The sequence below is a fragment of the Coffea arabica genome, chromosome 1e, assembly GCF_036785885.1.
Source record: "Coffea arabica cultivar ET-39 chromosome 1e, Coffea Arabica ET-39 HiFi, whole genome shotgun sequence".
Lineage (NCBI taxonomy): Eukaryota > Viridiplantae > Streptophyta > Magnoliopsida > Gentianales > Rubiaceae > Coffea > Coffea arabica.
The window spans coordinates 57,447,624-57,470,540 of NC_092311.1; the positions used below are offsets into that span (position 1 = coordinate 57,447,624).

Here is a 22,917-nt window from a genome sequence, read left to right on the forward strand (position 1 = left end):
AAGAAAACTTAATTAAAGAGAAAAGATAAGAAATGCAAACCAAATATCAATCCAATAGCCTCTTCAATTGATGGCGATGCTAACCAAGATGTACAAGTGAAGGCTCACTCATTCCTCACCCCAAACACACTTTGGTTGAGCCAAGGAGTTTTACAACTATTCTAATTAACCCTCAACAACCTACATTTGAAAGATCACTCACCCAATTAAGAACTATTTTATACAAATGAGGCAACCTTCACCAAGGTTTTACCACTCCAAGTGATAGGTTCACATTCACCAAGGTTTTACTCCTCCTAGAGAATAACCTTCACTTGAGCAACCTCACAACCCAACTTTCCCAACCCCTTATACAACCAACAAAGAATCTTTCTACTCAAAAATCTCACTTGTAAGCTTGTATTTTGTGTTGGCAAAAGTCTCTTGTCTTCTTGTGCCTTGGGTTGTTTATAGAAGGTGAGAAATGGCTTCAAAAGGCTCTCCAACGGTCAAATATTAAATGCTGTCAAAACTAGCCGTTGGCCTGTCGGACGTCCGACAGGTGCCTGTCGGACGTCCGAACCACCTGTCGGACGTCCGAACCCTGCGTCCGAACGTAGGCAGAGAGTCATCAAATCTTTGCGAAATTTCTCGGACGTCCGATGCGATCAATGAGCGTCCGACAGAGTTTTCTTCTTGATATTCTTCATCCTTTCGGACGTCCGATAGCGTCCGACATGAGTGCCCTGTTTTAGCTTCTTCTTTTATGCCACAAGAATCTGTTCTAACAAATTACTCACATAAAAACATTAACTCAAATCTACATTTTGGTTTGTTAATCATCAAAACCAAAGATTGATCGACCAAGGTCAACAGATGTGCTATATACAGTTTTCAATAGTCTTACAAAACAAGGATTGACTACGTATATAGTCTATTTGCATTTCCCTACAATGAGTCAATCATATTTATCCTCCATAGTTTTGAAAATTTATTTTGGTTCCTTTTGCAAAATTTATGTATATTGGTGTTCAAGGGTCAACGCAACAAGATTTTCATGGGCATAATATATAGTCAACTAACTCTACAAATACAATTTACTATAAAATTATTACCCACTTTAATACATCAAATATCATAAAAAGTGTGGCTAATTAAATGTACAATATTTTATTTTAGCTCAAATTAACATTATTATGTCATTGCACATTTATATTTACACTTAATTTATTTAATGGTATTTATGTAGGAATCATGAATCAATCACGAATTTTTAAAATTTCATTCAAGACACTATTGAATGAAATATATTTCATACAATATACCATTACCAGAGTGGACCTACGAGAATAATGGCAACAAGGCATGGAAAGCACTGATATCTTTATTAAATGTTTGTTTAATATTTTTATATATATTGTATAAAAGTAATTAAGATAAGATTGTTATTAGCATTGATAGCACTGCTACTCAAACTATTGAGGCTTTACATCCTTCAGAAATATATTAAATAATGGCCGGTGTTCAAACAGAGGTACAATTAAAGTTACAAGTTACAATTATAGCACATTAGTTTTCACAATTAAAAATATTTATTATTTAAATTGACTGCTTAGATCTTTTCATTTCTCTAGGAATTGGTTTACCCTTCCAAAGTGACAAGTCTGAAGGTTGATTTCAATAGTCAACCGTACTACAAAGCATGTCTCAAATGTCAAAGAAAAGTGACATTAGAAGGATCTAATTTTGTGTGCAATGCTTGCAATCAAAATGTTGAGTATCCTAAATTGAGATATGTCGTAGGCGTTAACCTTTTTATCATTTTAATTATTACAATATCTACATAAACATAACTTTTAGAATATGTGTATTTATACATATATATGTTAAAAGTCTTGGCAAGTGATGCAACCAGTAGTGCTTGGTTTATTATATTTGATCAAGAAACTAAAAGAATAATAGAACACAAACTTTCTTTTGTTCTTGAAGAATTTAACAAGGTAAACTTACATCTAATGTTTAAAAATATTTTTAATAATAGTAGACAATCCGACACTTATCTTAGCCGTTGAATATTCTAACAAAAAAAAAGTCTATTATGCATTTCATTTTCTGGAAGGATTTAGCAATGAAATTGTGTCATCAATTATAAATAAGATCACGTGGAAATCTTTTGTGTTCCAAATCAAGTTGAACAATTACAATCTGGAACAAGGTAGTAATAAAACTATAGTGACTAGATGGTTCCACTGTGATTTCGGGAAGGAAACGCATTTCATGCTTTCACAGGTAATGTGCAATAAATTTCTCTTATATTTCACATATTATATCTCACATAATATTTTTGCCTTTAATTTTGATAAATCATTATCAGATTGGTGGAACCGACAACCAATACCAACCTGAAGTATCTTCTTCCCAGATCCCAATTAATATAATAGATGATTCTAATCAACAACATTTCAATACACTTCATATGAATCATTCATCAGAGGGTTCAACAAAAATCACAGAGGAATGGAATCCTCGTAAAAAGATTTGCATGAGAAGGTATATTTAATATACTATTTTACTTTCTTAAATTATAATTTTTACGTATTGTTATACACAATCTTGAATGCGATAAGTCATTTTTTTCCAGTACTTAGTTATCCTGCTTTACTATCATGCAGCGATAATGGAAAATCAACAAATGCTGATTTGCACGGACAGATCGAGAAGAATGTTCAAATAGAAGAAAAACAAAAAAAAGTTTCTGAAGAATAAAATATTATTTGATACTATTTACTGCACTTTTTTATTTATTTTCAAGTTTTTGAATATTATAATATTATTGAATGCCATTTTTTCAATTTTTGAATTATTATTCACTGAATTAGATGTTCAAATTTATATTATAAGAATACTTTATATTATAATGTGCACATAGTAATATATTTAAGATAAATTATAATAGATTATACATTAAATTTGTATTTTATATTGACATTTTTATAAAATCAACTAAATAGTTTATTATTTTTCGATGATTCCCGTTCGAACGAACGGGCACAAAATTAGTTAAATTAATGTTTCCGCGTCTGCTGACCGATACTGCAGCCTACAGCTATCATAAAACCCGACACCGGGGGCCCAGCCCTCCTCCACTCTCAGCGGTGCTGCCGAACCGGCCGAACCTTTCCCTTTCCATTTTTAAAGCTGCAAAACCCTTTTCAAAATTATCCATTTATGAAAACGTAGATGGAAATATTCTCTTTCGCATCGAAAAAGAGAATCCACTAGTAGTAATATTGGCCGCAGAGATGGGTTCCGCTCCCTCTGTCCCACAGACGTCCATTCACGAATTCACTGTTAAGGTATACTCCTTTGCATCTCTCTTACATAATCAATGCAGTATGAATTTTTGTTTCTGAGAAATTAGGGTTTCTTTTCCGCTGATTGATGTAGGATAGCAAAGGAAAAGATGTCGACCTGAGCAATTACAAGGGGAAGGTGCTTCTGGTTGTTAATGTTGCTTCCAAATGGTACCCTTTTTCTTTCCTTTCCTTTTTCTAGTGTATGGTAATGTCCAGTTTGATGGAGATCTTTGATTTTCACTCAAATTTTAGATTATTGTAATGGGTGCTTCCCGATGCAACTTGCTGGCCTTTTTAAGTAGTGGTGGTTGTTTGAAAAATCACCTATTATCCTTGGAATTTACTCCTGTGTCATTTAAATGCTACGTTTCTTTTCTATTTGTGTTTTTTCTAATGAGAAATTTGCTTTATATGCTACTCTTTTTAACTGATGGTTGTCATGTAAAGATCCGAGCTTTTACTTCTATGACATACGGGCCTTTATTGGTTTTGCTGAAACAGTGGATTCACTAACTCTAACTACACTCAATTGACTGAGCTATACAGCAAGTACAAGGATAAAGGTCGGATTTACTTTTGCCTCATTTGTTGCATCTCTTGTGGCTGCACTACGTATCCCGAACTTCTTCATATCATGATTGACAGGTTTTGAGATATTGGCCTTCCCATGCAATCAGTTCTTGAAGCAAGAGCCTGGAACAAGTGAGGAAGCTGAACAATTTGCATGCACACGATTCAAGGCCGAGTATCCAATCTTTTCAAAGGTAAGCAGTCTACCGCGCTTCACACTAGTAGTTCAAGTGATCGTCTGTGATGTTACCCTCAAGAAAATTTAAAGAACTTTCTGTTATTTTGGATTTTTAACTTTTGTATGTCTAGTAAATTAAGACAACTGTGTGGTTGACAAAATAATCACTGTATGTTTTCACCTATAAGACTGTTTAGAAGGATTTTAGTTACTTACCCATAAACATCATGTAGTGGCGTGAGGTATTGCACAGACCCTACTCGATTTTTGAGTTAAAAACTAATATTTGGATCGAGCATGCATAGAGTCATGCTCTACAAAATACAAAGTAGTAGTGAGGGAGCAGTATAGTAGAGGTGGTATATGACCCATTCACAATAATGCCTTCAATTTTCGCAGGGGTACGAGGGTTTATTGAATTACATGGGGCAGATCGTCCTGATTGATTTTGCTTTTGTGTCATTTTATAACATGGACTCTACTGTACAAGTAATTAATTGCTTCCCACTTCTGCTCCTCGTCTCAAGCTTAAGAAAGGATTCGGGCCTAAGGAAAAAAAAGGAATTTGAATTATTTCTTTCATTTCGCCCTTGTAATTTTCTTCATAATTATGATGAATAGTTTATTGTATAGGTTCGTGTAAATGGTCCAACTGCGGCACCAGTCTATAAGTTCCTGAAAGCCAGTAAAGGTAGTTGGTTTGGGTCTAGCATTAAGTGGAACTTCACCAAGTTTCTTGTTGACAAGGAAGGACGAGTTATTCGCCGTTATGGCACCTCAACTCAACCATCAGCAATTGAGGTATATAAACGTGAACCATGTTAAATATTGAAGGGTTATATGGCCCATGCTGCGACTCATGGCATCGTGCACGTTGGCAAGCAGTGAAGGCAAACTAAACCATTCTGCCCTTCACATGTCTCACATAGCTGTGGTCTATAAAATTTTCCAAGTAACTTCAATGTACACATTGCTGCATGCTGGTCACCACTTAGTTGAGAACTTTAGATGCTGTTCATAACTTAGGTCTTCCTAGTCACCAAATTTCAAAGAATTAGATTTCTGGTGATCTTTAGACTCTCATCCTCTGATCTCCACACCAATCACGTTTTAGTGGATTGATAGCATTACATGTCAATATCTTTTTGTTTCATAACTTTTAATTGTATTTTCTATATTCAGTTTGGATTTTATTCTGATTTGGTATGACATAAACAAGCAATTTTATCAATACAAAAGGGACTGCAGTATTAGCTTCTTTGCATTGACATAGAAAGGTCTGATTTTTGAGTTAAAAAACTATAGCTCAGAGATACTTGTTTGCTTGAGCTGTAAGTGGGAAATGGATAAGGGGTAGAAGCTAGAATGGGCATCTGCAGCCTTTTTTTTCTTTTTTTTAAACTATCACTGCCTAACTTTTTGAGTCCATGAGTTCCGACAACTTTTCTTGTTTACATTCTCAGAGAAAGAAACAATTCCATTAAGTTGGCTACATTGTACTTAAGAAACTGAAGTTAAGCATTTATGTTACATGCCTCCTGAGAAATATGATTGAATTACTTAAACCTTACAAGCCTAATCTGCTTTGTTCGTAATGTCTCTCGTTTTTCCAAGTTCTTGTTAAACCATATTCTAGGAAATGCTATGTTACGTTGACTGTTCATTTGACCCCGAAGTATCTGTGTATACTCGACACGACACTGGTTGGGAATTTTTTGGACACTTTTGACTTTTATGAGGTGTGATGTCGATGTAAGAGGAGGAGACATGGGTGAGAAAACTCGTGGACGTAGGAGACTTGTTGCACTGGAATCCTGATTGAGTCATGACTTGTTGGTTACTTTAGAATTCTTCAATCCATACTGAGCTATGACTTGTATGTTGGCTGCTTTCATGTAATTCATATATTTACTAGAAATTTGGCCGTGCCCAAGTACTCGTGTCCGAGTCCTTAAAAGTGTTCCTGTATCCTAATTTTAGGTAGTTGATGAATTAAACGGTTGGGACACGGACCCGAGTCCGAGTAACACAAAGGAAATGCATGCTCTGGAAAAGTTCCCATCCGTTGCTCTTTATGGTTTGCCACCGCCTAATTAAGAAAAGTCGGGGTGACCCAGTTTTGATTGGTTACTATATGTCCTCCCACAATCCCTACCTGAGGCCTCGTTCTGTGTTCTATCCTGTGCATTCCAATCCTGGAATATCATTTCACATGCAGCCTCTTTTCATTTTCTGGTGCAGGCAGATATTCAAAAAGCATTGGGGGATATTTGACGGCTTTGAATTCAGGTCCACAACAGATAAATGGAGGGCAGTAGTGTATCTGATGAATGAAAGAGCGTCGAGGCTTCTGGGGTCTGTTCTGTTAATAATACGTCAATTTCTTATTTTCCTGTGTGTGGTTGACACCAATGAGTATTCCATGGTTCTTGAAAAGCGTATATACAATACAAGCACTCCGTCTCGTCCACCGTCTTAAATTATTATACTAGAAGCTTTTAAATTAGAATCTACTACTGTCTTTTCTTTTTTATTTCCCCCGTTGCGTGGATAAATTATTTTATGTAATTCTTACCCGGTAAGCACAGTCTAATATAACACAGGTTACTTGGGTTCCTTGATTCGACCGGCGTGGTTGACCAAATATTGTTGCCCGGCGTGGTTGGTATAGAGTGCTTTGCTTAAAACGTTTTCGAGTTGATGCGAGTGAAATTAATGTACGAGATGTGAAATTAATCTTTCCAGACTGTTGTAGGGTCCCTGCCGAAAATTCCTCCCTCTTCCCCAGTGTTGTCTTAATTTTATCCATCACCCTCTGGTATTAACCGTTGACAAATCATTCAAAACCGGAAGTCATGACTCAATGTCATGAGATGTGATGAAAGTCGGCAAATGATGAAAGGCTCTTAGGGCGGCCGGAGTTGCGCTCCAGATACTACTTCCTTAGTTTGCATTGTTGGTTGCTTTAGGTTAGAAGTGTAGATAAGGTGATGAAGCTTCAGATGCTGTTCGTTCACGCAACACTGGGACACGATTGAGAAGGGGGGCTTGGGGCCGCCCCTAAAATCTAATCTTGTGCCTGGTGGAGCAACGCCTTTGAACCGGTCGTCGTCTGGTACTCCGATCATTTCACAATACATAAGACCGCTACTTTCGGTGGTATCTATCATCTAAATGAAAATTTGCTCAGTTTTCAGTTTGCCAGTCAGTATATATGCGTTTAGCCTAGTCTCTCTCTTTTATTTTTTTTTAATCATTTCTATTAATCTCGCTAACTGTGAATGGTCGGTCATTCTACTCCTATCCAGTGGGAACCAGAGGAAGCTTCAAGGGGAATGTCTGTCTGCCATAGAGCATTCTTGTGGAGCTTAGGAAAAGCAGAAAGACGACGAAAGTGTGGTCTAAAATGTGTGGTGGTGGTTGTGGTGGTGGTGGTGCATGATTTTTTATTTGTTATACGAACATAAAAATGACTTGAAGAAACTGATTTGTCCGGGAGGGAGGACAAATGATACTTAATTGATTGGGAGAGACCGTAGTCTGTTTGGTTGCTCCAATTTAATTGGAACGTGTGCCTACAACACATGTATAGCGTCTGTCTGTCGTCTACTCGTGCCGACTCCCGTGGTAAAATTAAAATCCCAACTAAAATCGCGAATGCAGCATTATTGCTTTTCTCACAAGTTCATCCGCTTCTTAATCTGATAATTAAATCTTGTCTGTTGACATGTCAAATCGGTGCTGAAAAGATCTGCGCCAGCATCCCGGGGACATGGATCTCCATCAACGCTGCTGTATTCTAGTACTCCCTCCGTCCCGTTTTGTTAGTTTTGATTTTTTTTTCACACAGATTAAGAAAGTATAATTAATTTGGTTGGAAACATAAATTTAGATTAATAATTTTCTAAAATATCCTTATGCTAATCACAAAGAGTGCCAATTAATATCAGTTACAACTAATGGGTTCGTATTGAAAAAACTCGATGTATTCAATGTAGCGGGTTAGTATTTAATAATAATGCATTAATAACAAGATATTTAATAAGGGTATTTTAGACAATTTGAAAGATTACTACATTTTTTAATGGGAAAGTGGACTACAATTTGAAACAGACGAAAAAGGAAAACAAGACTATCAAAGTGGGACGGAGGGAATATTATTATTTACTAGATAAGGAGTAACTTCTACAAAAGGAAAAAGAATTGAAATCTCGAGGCAAACCCACTTCCCACCTAAACCCATCAATGATCTTAAGAGGAAATTTGTTTACTCTGCAGATCATCAACAGCTATAAAGAAAAGCTAACCACATCATGCCAATGGTTCACAGTTCTTTCCACTGCAAGTGGAGTACGATTTTCCCTTCTTTTTTTTGTTTTTTTTGTTTTTTTGGTGGTTGGGGGGGGGGGGGGGTGGGGGAGGGAAGTTCCCTTCTGTATTTTGTTGTGTAACAAAACCTACCTGTGTCTTTCTGATCCCATTCTGTCCTCCTTGCATTTATTCCTCTAACACAGACCTCAAAGTTTGGTCTGGGATAAATGCCCACCGCCATTTTTTTATTGGCTCAATCCTACCTAGATACCCTATTCTTTAACCTGCTTAGTTGACTTCCTCCTCTCCCTAACTCCGTCGCTCGAACACTTTTAGACAGTATATCTTGCCATGACAAAATAAGAAAACCATATCCATCCGTACACACATGCATGTGGGTTGAAAAGGGTATATACATCACATGTGAGACAGCGATGACCCTATACAGGAAGCGGATACGGTGAAGTCATTCTCATGGAGGTTGGCTGGGGAACAAGAATGGTGGCTTGCCAACGACTGTGTCATATGCTGTTAGCGCAGTGCACCCCAAGCCGTAGGGCCAACCTTTAATTATCAATCACCGTTCACCACACGTTGCCTCTCTTACAGTCACACATAAATTTCAGTACTACCCGTCTATTTAAGGGCACAAGAATCCCTTGAAATCGTCATTCAACAGCTTCCCTTGCTCGCTCTCGCCAATTTACAGTAGTACAGAACAGGTCCAGTTCCCAATCCCATGGCTGCAAATGCGCTGTCTTTCAGGAGTGTCTCCAAAGTGCGGTCATCCAGCAGATGCTCCAAGCCGCTAAGAGAGCAGCGGGCGCGCCTTTATATCATTTGGAGATGTACGGTGCTGCTCGTATGCTGGCATGACTGAGCTTCAGATGTATGTAGCGTAGCAGGCAGGAGAACACTGCACAACTCAACACCCTAGTGTAGTGTGATTACTGATCAGATGGCTTCCTCCTCAAGTGCTGTAAATTTTGACACATGATTTGGTCATCCTTGTATAGTTCAGTTTTGACCAGAGATGGCCACGACGTATAGTCAGTCAGTCTCCATTAGTCGCGGCTACATGCCGCGGTACGAAATCACGAACACATGATAGAAAAACCCAATCTTTTTATTATGTCCTTTTGGCTGCGCCTTTCGGAAATTTTTTATTTTCACGGTGAATGTTTTGATTGTTCTTTTCATCAAATTGGTTACGATATAATGGAAAAGCAGTTCCAAAGTCTTTAAAGGAGTTTCCGAACACTGAGGGCTCAGCCCCTTTTATAACAGCTCACCAGTAAGACTGCATACCCCATTTGTTGATCGATGTGCTAATTATGATCTCGACTGCCTGAGAGCTACCACAAAATCATCAACCAAAATATTCGTTTATATACACGAACTGTACACATTGGAATTTGGAAGTCACAGACAGATATCCGGATCCAATTCAAGATTATAAAATACTAGCACTAGGACAGCAAGGTTGGATGCTCTAGTATTATATCCAGAAACTTATTTCAGATTAAAACAGACGCTGAAGTTAAATATACAACCACAGAACTCAAATCGTCTCCTCGAGGCAACCTCCACCAACATTTTACTCAGAATTTACATATAAGCATCACGGTTGTCAAAAATTTCCCATCCCTCATCTGCGAGTTCCTTCTCATCATCTGCTGCAGCCAATTCCCCTCGAATAAATTCCGGCTCACTAAAGAAGTGCGTCAGATCTGTTTTCTCTGTGGTCTCTGATGAATCATGGTCATGGACCCGATTCACCTGTTCAGATGTCACGCTCCTTGAAGATGAAATTGAGGAAGTTAAAATGCAGCCTTTCTGGCTGGAAGTCAGAGAATTGCTAAGTGGAAGACGCTCATCAAAGTTTTCTTTCAGCAGTCTTACATCCTTGCAAATAACAGATATCTCTCCTCTGCAGGAATATTAAAAAAATGCCAATTTCATAATCAAGTCTCTTAATATTCAATAGAAAGTATAATCTTGCAACCCAGCTAATCAACACCTTGATTCACACGTGATTTGAATGAACAGCTTACATGGCAAATTACAACCCAAAACCACAGGAGGAGTAAGGGTAGAATAACATGAGAACAACAAAAAAATTTTTTTTCATATATAAGCGAGAAGCTAGATGCTTGACAATATCTCAAACTTTTTCAAGCAAATAAATCAATTGCAAGAGCGTATGATATGGGATATCCAGGGAGAAACTTATTTCAATATCCTGTAGAATAAGCACAAGGCAATAAAGAAAAGAATAATGAATAGTTGTTTTTAGGGGTGTTTTTCATACTGTAATTTTGTACATTAAAAACTTTCACTCTAAAAGTTTTACGGGTGTGTTTTTAAATTTTAAAACTTTGTTGAGGTGTTTTTAAAATTTTTTTTATCCACCCTAACACAACCACCCACCACCACTTCTCCAACCCCCTCTCCCAGCCACTACCAGTAGCACCCCCCCCCCCAAACCTCCAGTCTCCTCCCTACTTTCCTCCCTCTTCCTCTTCCCTTCCCTAGTCACCACGAAGATGAGGAGAGGGGTGCAGGGGAAACGAAGGGAGGGAGGGGAAGGAGCAGTAGTGGGGAAGGAGGAGGAGGGAGGAGAGAAGGGGGGAAGGGAGGCGGGGAGTGAGGGAGTGGTGGTGGAGAGAGAAAGGAATGGTGTTCTTTTTTTTTTTCAGTTATTTTTTGGTGTTTTTGGTAGGTGTTTTGAGTTGTATTTTTGGGTGCTTTGGGGTTGTGTTACTTTAGACTTGTAGTTCAAATTCAAGTTCTTGGGGAAAACTACAATGCAAGCAGACCCAAAGGTTCCCATCAGTTTAACTTTTGAGACGAGTCTATCGAAGAAACCATGAAAAGGGGCAGGGCTACATCAAGTTGAAAGTCTGAGCACCGTCAAGAATAACGGCCAGAATTTTATTCCCTCAGCACAAAAATGTTTCAGATAAACTTTACCAGACTCACAAGCTCAATATGGCCAACAGGGAATGTCATTAAGTATTGGCAAAAACAGCTAATCTAAAAATTCTGAAGTTTAATTACATGAAAGTGCACGGAGGGGGGAAAAATGTACACCACAGATGCACACATGCAAGTCCTCATCACGGTAATATATTCCTGAACAACTTCATCAACTTCACACCAGATAAAATAGGGGGGGTTTTCCAGGAAATATGACTTACTGTATTGCATCCACCGCCCGGCCCCGATCCACAAGGAACTCCCTCAACTGCAACGCAAGGAGAATATCAAAATACAGAATTCGAAAACTTTTAGATAATGACTGACTAAAAAAGGAGATAAACAACACCTTAGCATTCTCTTCAGCTTCTTGCTTCAGGATGTTTGCCTCTCGCACCACCTTCTCCATGATAGCTTCCTGGTTCTTTAGTGCTTTCAATGCAACATCTTCCTTTACAAGTTTTTCTTCCTCAGCCATCTTTCTCTCTTTCTCAGCTGCAGCTAATCTCATCTCCAAACTGTGACGCATCTGCAGAAAAGAACCCTAAAAGTCAAAAGTGGCAAGAGGCAATGGGGTAAAAACCTCCAAATAGAAAAGACAGCCTAAGAGTCAAATACAGATAGTTGCCAAAGTAAAAGGAAAAAAAAAGCATACAGAATAAACAGGACATACATGAAATTTTACAAGCCATGTGACCAGAAGAAAGGCATGATCAACAATCAACTATTACAAATGCAAAATGCTACAGTAATGGGAAATAAATAGATACTATAACACTAATTTAACCAAAGTAAAATAGTGCTGCTACATTAAGAGAATATTAGTATTATTCAATGTACGCCATTGTCAGACATAACTAGGTATACCCATATCAAATTTATAAAACCCACAATGTGTCATCTCAAGAAACTTGAATGAACTTGATTCGTGTATGCAACGTTAATATGATTTAACAACCTCATCAAGAACTCCAAGACTTTTATCCCTTTCCTCAGACAAGCAGAGCAGGCGAGACTGAAGCTCTCTAACTTCTGTAGCCAAGATGGCCTTCTCACCGTATACTTCTCCTGCATGCTGCAACAACAATGACAAACTTTAGACAAAGAACACAAAAAATGTTCATATCATCGAATGAAAGATGCCACCAAGCAGTCAACAGAAAGAACACAACCATGTCATTTGCTTCTTTGGCATGTTGCAGCATTTGTTTGAGATCTTCCACCCTCTTGAGCATCTCTAAGCCACCATTAGCAGCATCTTGTTTTGCTTGTTCAGCAGCTTTCTCTTGCAATTCCACCTCCATCATCAAACTGATGACAGTCTCCAAAGCTGAAAGCAGGGTTTTCTGCACCATTTTGATAATGGATATCTTAAGATACATTGCAATAAAGGAGAATAAACCTACCTCCTGTTAATCCCCTCTGACATATGCAGTGATTTTTCCTACCATAATTGACACAACCAAAGATAAGTGAAACTCCTAATTAGCATCCAATCTCCCATTTCTCTATCTTTTTTGTGCTTGCACATCATCCAAGCTACTAGGAGTTCAAAGCCATAAAAATTATCTTCATGCAGGTTAGCACAAAAGGCTGAAAACTGAAGGATCCAATGGAGCTGTACTCATAAATCAGGAACAATATTTAAAATCATCTAACCAGATAACATGAACTGATAAACATCAACCAAAGTGATCAGAGATCTGAGAATACTAATATACTGAGCCTTGCACATACAACAAAGTCCACATGACCTTTCATGACACAATAACTGGGAATACAAAACAGACAAATATGCTTTATCACAGGGAGAATACCTTATTATTCCTTGCATCTGCAATAATATTTTCAAGAAGATCAATGCTAAAGACTTGGCCAGATCGTGTCACCACTGTATTCAACATAGGTTCTTCAACATCAACCATTTCATGGAAGGACTCCGTGTTAGTAGCAGCATCTTTAGGACCATTAAGTTCTTTCTCCAAATTAGTAATGTGATTGACAGGTATGTCTACCAACTGAATCGTGCTTTCAGAAGAAGTTCGAGTTACAGGTTCAAAGTTTAACTGAGAAAGAAGACCAACAGAATTCCCCACAGGAATGTTCATTTCAGAGTGACTATTATTGTAGTCAGCATGCAGACAATCATTTAACTTCTGAATGGACTCCACAGTCTCATGTTCCAGTGGTCTGAATGTTGGCTGCAAAATTTGATCATATCCAACTCCGAAGCTGCTTTCTTGAGGAGGAGTTTCTTCACTTGCATGGTCTCCAGATATTTTAACACCATCAGAAGTGGCCCCATTCCCATGAATCACTGAAACAGAAAAGGACATATCAACACCACTTGATATGCTTTTTTCATCACCACTTGACATGCTTATGCTTTTTTCATCACCACTTGATATGCTTATGCTTTTTTCATCACCACTTGGTATGCTTTTTTCATCACGTTTTCTCACTGAGGTCACTATCTCAGGTCTGCTAACTAGATTCAAGTCATATGTGTCATCAAAAGTTTGATCGTGTTCATCTTTTGCATCATAAAAGGGGCCATGTTGCTCTTCATCTGGACATCTCACATCCTCAACAACATTATGTCCAGAAGAGTTTCCATTAGCAAAGACTTCCACGGCTGCAATAAAAAAGTTCAGCCACTAAAACCAATTAAACAAGATCAAAAAGCCCAGGAACAACAGAAACTCCAAAATTATGAAATTAACAAGTCAAAAGCACATAGGGCAAACATTACCTTCAGGTGATTGAAGTCTAGCTCCACTCTCCCTGGATAAGCTAGTAGTATACGTAGATCTTTCTGTCAGGAAAGGGATGACCTCAGCTAGAACTACCTCAACGGCTGAATCAGCATCTTTCTGGTGCTCAATTGCAACAGCCCTTAAAGCTCGAGAATCAACCTACCCAAAACAGAAAGAGTTAAAACATCAGTCAGAAGCATACTTTATCAAGTTTAACGCAAACTAATAACTTCTGACAATTTTCAGATTGACAAAGCTACTCCAATCCAGATTGTCACAAATCTCTCTCTCTCTCTCTCCAGTTTTTTCTTTCTTGTTAAATTAAGAATCAGCTAAAAAGAAGTATTGAACCAAAGAAAGATATTCATTCATCCAACTTTAGACACCAGAAAAAAAAAAGTGCATGTATATCAATCTGAAATTTTCATAATAAGATGTATTTCCACCTGCTATACTTCTAAGGTGCAAGAATTTAAGTGTTCAACTTGACCTTTTTTTTTTTTTTTGCCAGTGTACTGTGCAGTGCAAAAATAGTTTCAATACCACATGCTCCACTCACTAGTTACTACTTCACTTATAGTACACGATGGTTCCTTCCCCTCCCCCTTTCTGCCAGAAACACCACAACACCCCCCCCCCCCAAAAAAACTTCTCCAACAAGTTATAGAGATAATGTACAAATTAGTTTAAAGGAAAATAAGACCGCATAATACAAATGGAAGTGAAAATTTCCTACCTCCGGAAATATTTCCAGCAACACCTTGTAAACTTTGTTGAATCCCATTGTCAACAACCGCTGTCACTAAATTCTACAAAAAAAAAAAAAGGCGGAAAAAGAATCCTTTAAAATCACAAAAAGAAATTGGCAATACATAACATCAGTACCGCATTCATTTACAAAGATAAACATACAATCGCGTACCACATAAACCAAAAAACAGAGTGATGATCCAATCGCCAATTTTTGTAAAAAAAAGAATTACAAAACTTTGAATTCCATTGCCTAATTTTGGAAAAAAAAAAAAAAGAAGAAAGAATTGAAAAAAGAAAAAGAATTATAATCAACCAACGCAAAACAAATTGCTCTGCCAAAACTGACCCAATTCTTGAGACAGAGGACTCTTCTGGCTAAAATGAAATGCGGTGATAAAGAAAAAAAGAAAGAAATAAAGCGCGTGGAAATCAAGGGAAGGCGATGATTGAGGGAGCATGGATTATCAATATCATACTTATCACCGAAAACAGCAAAGTCAACAAGAATTAGAAAAGAGTGAACCCTAATGCGATGCTAGGGTTTAAAACCCAAAACAAGCACAACCAACCTGTATTTGATGACCGCTCTTATGTGTGGTTTAACAATCCTGGTGAGAAAAAAACCAGAGTCAGAGCCTTCTTTTAAGGAGTGGATGTATTGCTTAGTACTCTGTTTATTTATTTCCCACACTACTGATCGGGCCTCCGGGCCGGGTTACTAGGTGTGGAGCCGGAGGAGGAGATCTACGTAACAGCTAAGGAATTGGGCATTTTTGACTAACTATTACTATGTACTACCTTTTTTTATTACTAGCAGTAAGAAGGGTTTCCGCTTCCGATTACTTGGTGGAGGGTTCACGCCTCACTGAATTACTAATCAGTTACCACTCTCTTCCCCCCGCTTCCCACTTCACTACTTCCTATCCCATGCTGATGCTACTACTTCTTGACCCTTTCCAATTTCTCAGTCCCATCTTGCAAGAGAACGCCAACGTGCTTCTGTCTGCTTTATGGTAACTAATCTATTTGGTTGGATGGATGGATGGAGCCTTGTGTGGAATAATTATTCGTGAAAATTACATAAACCTTCCTTGATGTTTCTAGAAATTTCACTGAACTCCCTTCAAGTTTCAAAAATTAAACTTACCTCCTTTAATTTGATACTTCTAGCAACCAAACCTTAGACTAGGTGAAAATTTTAAATGAACACCCTAAAAGACTCTCATTTTATGAAAACAATTGTATAATATATAGCACAAATATATATATATATATAAAAAGTATCATATCTTCAATACCTATATTTATTATTTAACAACCAATTACTATATTTATTATTTAACAACCAATTATCATAATAGTTTTATCAATTAATGTGATAGGCTACTACTATACATAATGCTTAACTAGGGATGCATGTTCCTTCTAAGTTAAAGAAGAAAGTATTATTGTCTTAATACTTTTAGAGTTTGTGGATTTCTGAATTGTTCGAGCTATCATAATTGAGTTGTTGTTTTCTATAGTTTCATTTTAAATTATTGTTACTTTTGATACAAAGAAGAAAAAAAAAAAAGATCAACAAGAAAAATTGGATCACATCCAAAGTTGTGAAAAAAAAGTCATTAGTTTAACATTTGGTAACGATAGGAACTAGAGACAGGTTTAATTTCTTAAATCTCGAGGGAACTCAGTGAAATTATTAGACTGTTCCTAATTGTTGTTGCATTTTTTTTTTTAACAATATGACAGATGTGGAATGAAAAATAATTAAAAATAGAAAACGCATTTACTATACAAATAAAATAAATATTTAAAAAATATATGTATCCAATCACACGTACTTCAATTAAAATAACATATGCTAAAGCTTGTTCCTTTCTTTTTTCTTTTTTTTTTTTTTTCCGCTTTGGGCATATGAACTTACCGTGAGAAGGGGAATAGAAAAAGGGATGGCGAATTGTTTCTACGTACATCAAATTGCTGATTTAGCAAAGGTTAGTAGGTAAACAGCATGCTTTCAAACGCTTGATATCTGAATCCATATGAGCACTCGCTCGTATTAACACACTTCATAGTTCAGTAGCATGGGTAATTGATGTGGAATCCAAAAAATTCCACTAAAATACTATAGGAGATAAAATAAATTTCACAAAATTAATATATACATACATATATATATATATATATATATATAAGACACGTACAAATATGTGTAGGGGAGGAGGAATAATATTAACAGTATAATATCAATAAAGAGCATAAGCACGACCCTACCAAACTTTTACTCAATAAGACCACCAGAAAGAAAGACTCGATAAACAAGTCTTACAATCGCAACAAATTTTCTAATAAAATATTAATTTCTAAATAATAAAACTACCATTAACTTACTTCTATACAATCATTAAAACTTTAACTTACCTCTATAAAAGTATTAAAACCTCCTTAGCTTGACTAAAATAATAATATAAAACTTTAAATTTTTGAGCCTTGATTTAACATGTCAAGGTGTAATACCAGTTTGTTTATTACAACACAAGCAGCGAAATTACATCCAGTCCGCACAGAAATACATAATAGTATCTACACTCCAGCTTCTTCTTCTATCACTAACATCTATTGTTCTAGAGCCGCCAACATATACATTATTTTCTTTTCTTTCTATCCCTTTTTCAGAGGCTCCAGAGTCGACTATGGAGCATTTTATGGAATCATTGCCTTGTCAATTTTCCGTTTTATGGATGACCAAATCTACAAAATTATCTCTTCCTTTAAATTACAGGCAGCATGACCTTGAGATCTCCTCAAATGCACACCATCCTTAAGTGGCTTCTTTGGGGTTTGTCCTTTCTTTGCCAAATCTCCCTGGAAATGATATAGAAGATTCAGCATAGGCGAAAAATAGAACAAACACATTGAATCCAACTTCTGGTGGGTGGAAGAATTAAAAATTCTCAACCATGCAGGTTCGTTATCCTATTCGGTTTAAATTTAATAGGATAAGACTAACATCGTAAACACCAAATCAATCTGAAAAGCATATATGTTTTGGTACTCACCTGAGGGCTTTTGACCAGTCAGCCTCCTATTGGAAGGCGCTCGAGCAACAGATGAAGCAGCTGCAGCCGCAGCCACTCGTATTCTGCAACAATTACAGTAATGAAATCATCAAAATTCAACAAATGGCTTAAACAACTAATATTCACATATCTAAGTTAGATTGAGTCCAAAGACATTAATACCATGCAAAGCTCATTTCAAGTACCTTTTGTGCACGTCAACATATACATCTGTCTCATCTACAATTTCCTCCTGCATCAACGAATTGATGGTCATCAAATATGCACTACTTACATGTCAAGTTCGCATGAAATTGGAGATTGAGGTAATCAAGATTCTTTTCCTTGAAAGATGAGCATAGCTCCTTGGTACACATTCAATTTTTTATCAGTTGAAAGAGGTTAACAAAAGATGCCTTGCAGCAACTTGAGCAATAAGAAATCCCAGGACAAAACCCAGTTCAAGACTGAAATCTTGAAAAGCGAACCAAATAAAGGAGTTACTTGGAGAAGTTCTTCAAATACATCTTCCAGGGTAATGATGCCAATGACTTCCCCTTCTTCAATATCCTCAGGCAGATGGGTCAAACTGTTTGTCATGGCAACATTTTGCTTGAGAGTATGTTTATCTATAGTTGTCTGAGATGAAGCCTTATCCACATTGATTACAATGCTATCTGATTTTTCATCAACCTTGTGTAGCAAGGGGGAAGTCAATTGTGAATCTACACTGTTGACTTTGTTCTCTCCAACTTTTTCTCCTTCACCAGGAGGAAGAGAGTTACTGTCTTTTGCTTTAACCCTCACAACAGCTGCCATGTGACTGCTTCCTTTTTGAAACTCATTTAGAATATCATACAAAGGCATATCTGCTGGAACCCTGGGATAAGTGGATTTCATTACTAAGCAAGAGATAAGAGAAAAAAAATAAGCAGAAATATCTTACCTTGGTATTCTCCTGATGGAAACAGAGCTAACTGGAGTCTCCGTTTCTGCCCGCACAGTCAGAAGACTTTTCACCTATTCCCCAAAACAGGAAAGTTCCAACCAAAAAAAATACCAAATTTACAATCTGTTGACAAATAGACAAACTAATATCTAATAGCCGTCAGAGTCTTGTACAAACCAGAAGAAGTCCAATAATGTTCTTTGGATTTCCTGCATAGACAGGAACTCGACTATGACCGCGTGCAAGAATTTTTCCGATAGCTTCCCTGCATGTAAGAATTTCCACAAGATAATCTACAGTCAAAATAGAATAATGTATAGTTTTGATCCGTCCAAAAGTGCAAGAAGAAACTATCATTTAGTAATTAGGCATATGAATTCAGTCATTCTATAAATTACTTCGTGTTGAACCACAGAATGGCCATTTAGTAAATAATGCTCATTGAATTGAAGGAAACGAGGAAACTAAGAACCAAAAATAACTATGTAGGTAAACTAGAATATCTTAGGGTGGTAAGAATATGGCTAAGGAGAGAAAACAACTATCAGTTCCAAAAATCCACATGTTCACAAAATGGTTAAACAAGAAGATTACAGAAACTGAGAAGAGGTGGCATAAACTCATCCTACGACTTCTCTTGGCTTCGAACAAAATCTCAACCTCATTCCAAGTGGAAACAAAACCCATGAAAACAGAAGTCAAGCCAACACACTTCGAAGAGCATTTGAGGGTACTGAAATCATGAACCAACCATGACCATTCTGAACATGTAGATGTTGTAGTTTTGAACTTGAACAAATGCTTTCAATGATGAACAAAATGAAATACAAAAATCAGGCCTTCTTTATGCATCCCTTAATGTGACTTTAGCATTCAATAAGTTTGATATTTTTCCTTTACTATGTTTCCTAAATGATTTTTTTTTGTTGGGGGGGGGGGGGGGTGGTGGCATGTCTTTACACGCATTAATGACGTGTTATCTCTGGATACAATAGAGCCTATGCATGGCCATTTATTTTTCTATCAACAGTTGAATTAGGCTAAGACAGCTTATAACCCTTGTGAGAACAGTATTCGATCCAGTGGGAGACAATAGATTAAGCTTGCAATCTTTATACATGCATTTTGGCTAGGGAAATCAGGTAAAGATAGCAGAATATCATCATCATCAGGTCTAAACAATGATTTCATTGTAAACTAGGTCCTCGAACAATGAGACAAATGTGAAAAAATCACCAATCCAACTTGGAATTGACATCGAGGGAGAATGTTGATTCGATGGGTGTCATTGCCTCCTCTGCAGTCTGCAAACGTCCAAAGCACAACTTTAACCCAGACTATTACATACAAGCACTAAAATCAGAACTTAAAATAAACATTACCAAGTCTTAAGACATCTAAAGAGTAACATGGTATGAAAAAGCCTCTGAACATTTTTAGTGTCACTACAATTAGAATCAAGTGGCAAGAATTGCATGCATTAAAGAGATCCAAGTGGATTTTGCTGCAACTTACACAAACAAAAATTTAACTCAATAAAGTTAGTATGAAGCCACATTCAGATCATTCTTGGTAGGTATGGAACTAAATCATTTTCTTTTTAAAAAGAATAAAGAAATATGCATGACCAATTGACTTCACCAGAGGTTGGTGCTGAACAACCCAATACATGAGATGGTAGAGGTCAGCAATCTCATATGAAATCATATAAGGAAAGCTATAAAAGTTTCTGCACTCCATCTCCATCAAGACAAACCTTTTCAGTCAAATCAAGTGCTCCACTTATAATAGTAGTCTCATCATGCGTCAGTTCACCCCCTTTGCCAGCCTAAGATGGCGCCAGAAAACAATTACTGACGTGAAAAGAAAAGAATTTACGAACTTAGACAAGTAAAAAAAGATTGTTCATTATTCCCATGAGATTGAATTGTTTTGCAAGCATGCACTCTCACACTGAATTTACTGCAAGTATATCAATCTTTCATAAGATAATACAAAACTTTACGCGGACAATTTTGTCATTTTCTTTCTTCTCACCAATTAAAAAGCCAGCCTGAACTATATTACTATGAGTCTTCACTTTGCCCTAGCATATTTGTATCACTCTTCATTTTGCACTACCGAAGCTGAGTCCAAAGCACTCCGACATCCAAGTCCTAGTAAATTCAGGCCTGAATATGACATTAACAAAATGGAATAGATGCAGCTAAGAGTTATTACCTCCTGGCTATGGATTGAAACAAGTGCTTTCAGCTGAGCTCGTCTGAACAGAGCATCATTATGCCCCAGTACAGCATCCAGAACCTGGAAAGAGAATACAATGAACATTCAAACAGCAGTTTCTCTTTCATGTATCAATTCCCACAGACCATTTACAAAGCAAGGCAACGAGAAATCTGCAGAGAATTTACCTTTCCTATAGGGTAAGCAATAGGATAGCAAATGATCATCAGAACACGGACTAGCCATGCAAAGTTTGCACCGACAGCAAGTCCGTACCTTGAGCATATTGCTTGTGGAATAATCTAACACCAATGAGATAAAGCATCAAATAAATATCAGTTATTAAGTTCTTTATGTTCACGTGGTGCAGAAAATAAGTAGAATGTCGTAAGAACAGAACAAACCTCCCCAAAGAGTAGAACGAACGTCACAGATAGCACAACAGCAACAGCAGGATGAAAAATCTTATCCAGGTAAATTGGAAGAGCCTGCAAGGAACATGACCAAGTGAGTGAAGATGATACATAAATTACTTACTTTACACATCAAAATGTCGGGATATATGAAAAGGATCAAAACTCATATCACAGAGTTCTCCGAGGAAGAAGAAGATGACATTTTCCAACATGATAAATCAACAACTCTTGAGTCAAAAATGGGGGGAAAAATCCAAAGAAGGAATATCATCAATAAAAGGGCAATGCTCAAGTGCTATTACTTTCCTATGTTAAAATTCCCAAACTGCGTCCCCAGACCCTAATAAAAGTAAAGAGAACCACAATCTTACGTATTAATATGTAACATCGTCTGAAAAAGAAGAGGTTTGAACACATTCGTTCCATGATCATACAGAGGAAATAATAGCAAAACTCCTAAAAAAATTTTCAGTTGCGATCGAGACCAGAATTCGAAAGACCAAAATTTCACGAAGAGCTTACAAGAGTGTAGTCAAACTTAGACTCACCTCCATGGCAGCAGCATTACACAGAAGCAAGGTCACAAGAAGCTGGTGCTGCTTTTGCACAACTGGCAGAATAATAGCTGACGCAGGAAAAAAAAAAGAAAGAAAGAAGTAACGAAGTCTTTTTTAGCTCCCATTCAGCTGAAGAAAAAAGTTATCCTCATCAAAATTTAGTAGCCCTCTCTAAGTACAGAACGCTCCTCCTCCCTTGAGGAAAACGTCCCCAATCAGAAAAACAAAAAAAAAGTAATTAAATTAGGTGGACCTGCTTGCTTCTTTTCAATGGTGCTGCCGCTTCGCTGAAGAATTTCAAGTTCGACAAGACCGAGGGACATCAATCCCAAGGTGAGGCCGGACATTATACCGGCAAAAAGCACGAGGATGCAAGATACTCCGGCATAGACAAACCACCATGGGTTCCCGAATTCAATGTCCTGAGAGTCCACCACGAATGCCCTGGTGGTGGCCGTCAACCCCACTAGGGCTAAGGCATTCACTAAAGACACCTGCATTCCCTCTCCTCTGCCAACAAATACAGTTAGTACTCCACTATTAGGACAGCACAGGTCCTCGTCTTTTGCAGCAGCAGCAGTATCCAGAAGCGGTCGGGAGCGGAGACGGTTCCGTTGACGGTGGCGGTGCTGGCGATGATGGGGGTACTAGCTCAGCCCCTGGTGTGGACGGTGGAGCCAGGTACTGAAGTAAAGAGGAAAGAGACGGAGAGAGAGTACGAAATTTTTAGTGTAGTGCTGAGGTGGACCAGCGTGCTTGACCCTGAGGGGCTTGTCTCTCATTGGGAATCAGGCAATTGTTTATAACGCGATTTACAATATTGCCCTCTCC

General features: G+C 37.5%; 3 protein-coding genes across 6 annotated transcripts; 1 reads left to right on the top strand and 2 right to left on the bottom strand.

Annotated features, from left to right (window-relative positions):
* Nucleotides 1-3,060: 3,060 nt before the first annotated feature.
* LOC113733853 (probable glutathione peroxidase 5) lies at nt 3,061-6,596 on the top strand. 4 transcript variants are annotated; one of them, XM_072067995.1, is made up of 7 exons: nt 3,065-3,335; nt 3,427-3,503; nt 3,837-3,898; nt 3,981-4,099; nt 4,717-4,884; nt 6,064-6,160; nt 6,325-6,596. In XM_072067995.1, the coding sequence occupies exons 1-7, from the start codon at nt 3,282-3,284 to the stop codon at nt 6,399-6,401; spliced, it is 654 nt and encodes a 217-aa protein (XP_071924096.1). In that variant the 5' UTR covers nt 3,065-3,281; the 3' UTR covers nt 6,402-6,596. The 4 variants fall into 4 exon arrangements, with proteins under 4 accessions (XP_071924101.1, XP_071924096.1, XP_027115875.1 ...); XM_027260074.2 differs by lacking the exon at nt 6,064-6,160; XM_027260066.2 differs by lacking the exons at nt 6,064-6,160; nt 6,325-6,596 and adding an exon at nt 5,720-5,962.
* Nucleotides 6,597-9,763: 3,167 nt separating this feature from the next.
* On the bottom strand, nt 9,764-15,906 carry LOC113733823 (uncharacterized). Its single transcript, XM_027260004.2, has 9 exons — nt 15,452-15,906; nt 14,866-14,938; nt 14,126-14,288; nt 13,191-14,008; nt 12,546-12,719; nt 12,332-12,448; nt 11,723-11,902; nt 11,595-11,641; nt 9,764-10,324 (listed from the first exon to the last, which is right to left on the bottom strand). Exons 2-9 carry the CDS (start codon nt 14,911-14,913, stop codon nt 10,003-10,005), a joined length of 1,869 nt encoding a protein of 622 aa, XP_027115805.1. The 5' UTR covers nt 14,914-14,938; nt 15,452-15,906; the 3' UTR covers nt 9,764-10,002.
* A 1,702-nt stretch (nt 15,907-17,608) lies between these two features.
* LOC113733810 (putative DUF21 domain-containing protein At1g03270) lies at nt 17,609-22,777 on the bottom strand. The gene is made up of 13 exons (XM_027259983.2): nt 22,340-22,777; nt 22,078-22,154; nt 21,518-21,601; nt 21,302-21,415; nt 21,111-21,194; nt 20,647-20,718; nt 20,127-20,194; nt 19,068-19,155; nt 18,888-18,961; nt 18,446-18,821; nt 18,148-18,194; nt 17,942-18,024; nt 17,609-17,747 (listed from the first exon to the last, which is right to left on the bottom strand). The coding sequence occupies exons 1-13, from the start codon at nt 22,584-22,586 to the stop codon at nt 17,704-17,706; spliced, it is 1,458 nt and encodes a 485-aa protein (XP_027115784.1). The 5' UTR covers nt 22,587-22,777; the 3' UTR covers nt 17,609-17,703.
* Between the last annotated feature and the right edge of the window lie 140 nt (nt 22,778-22,917).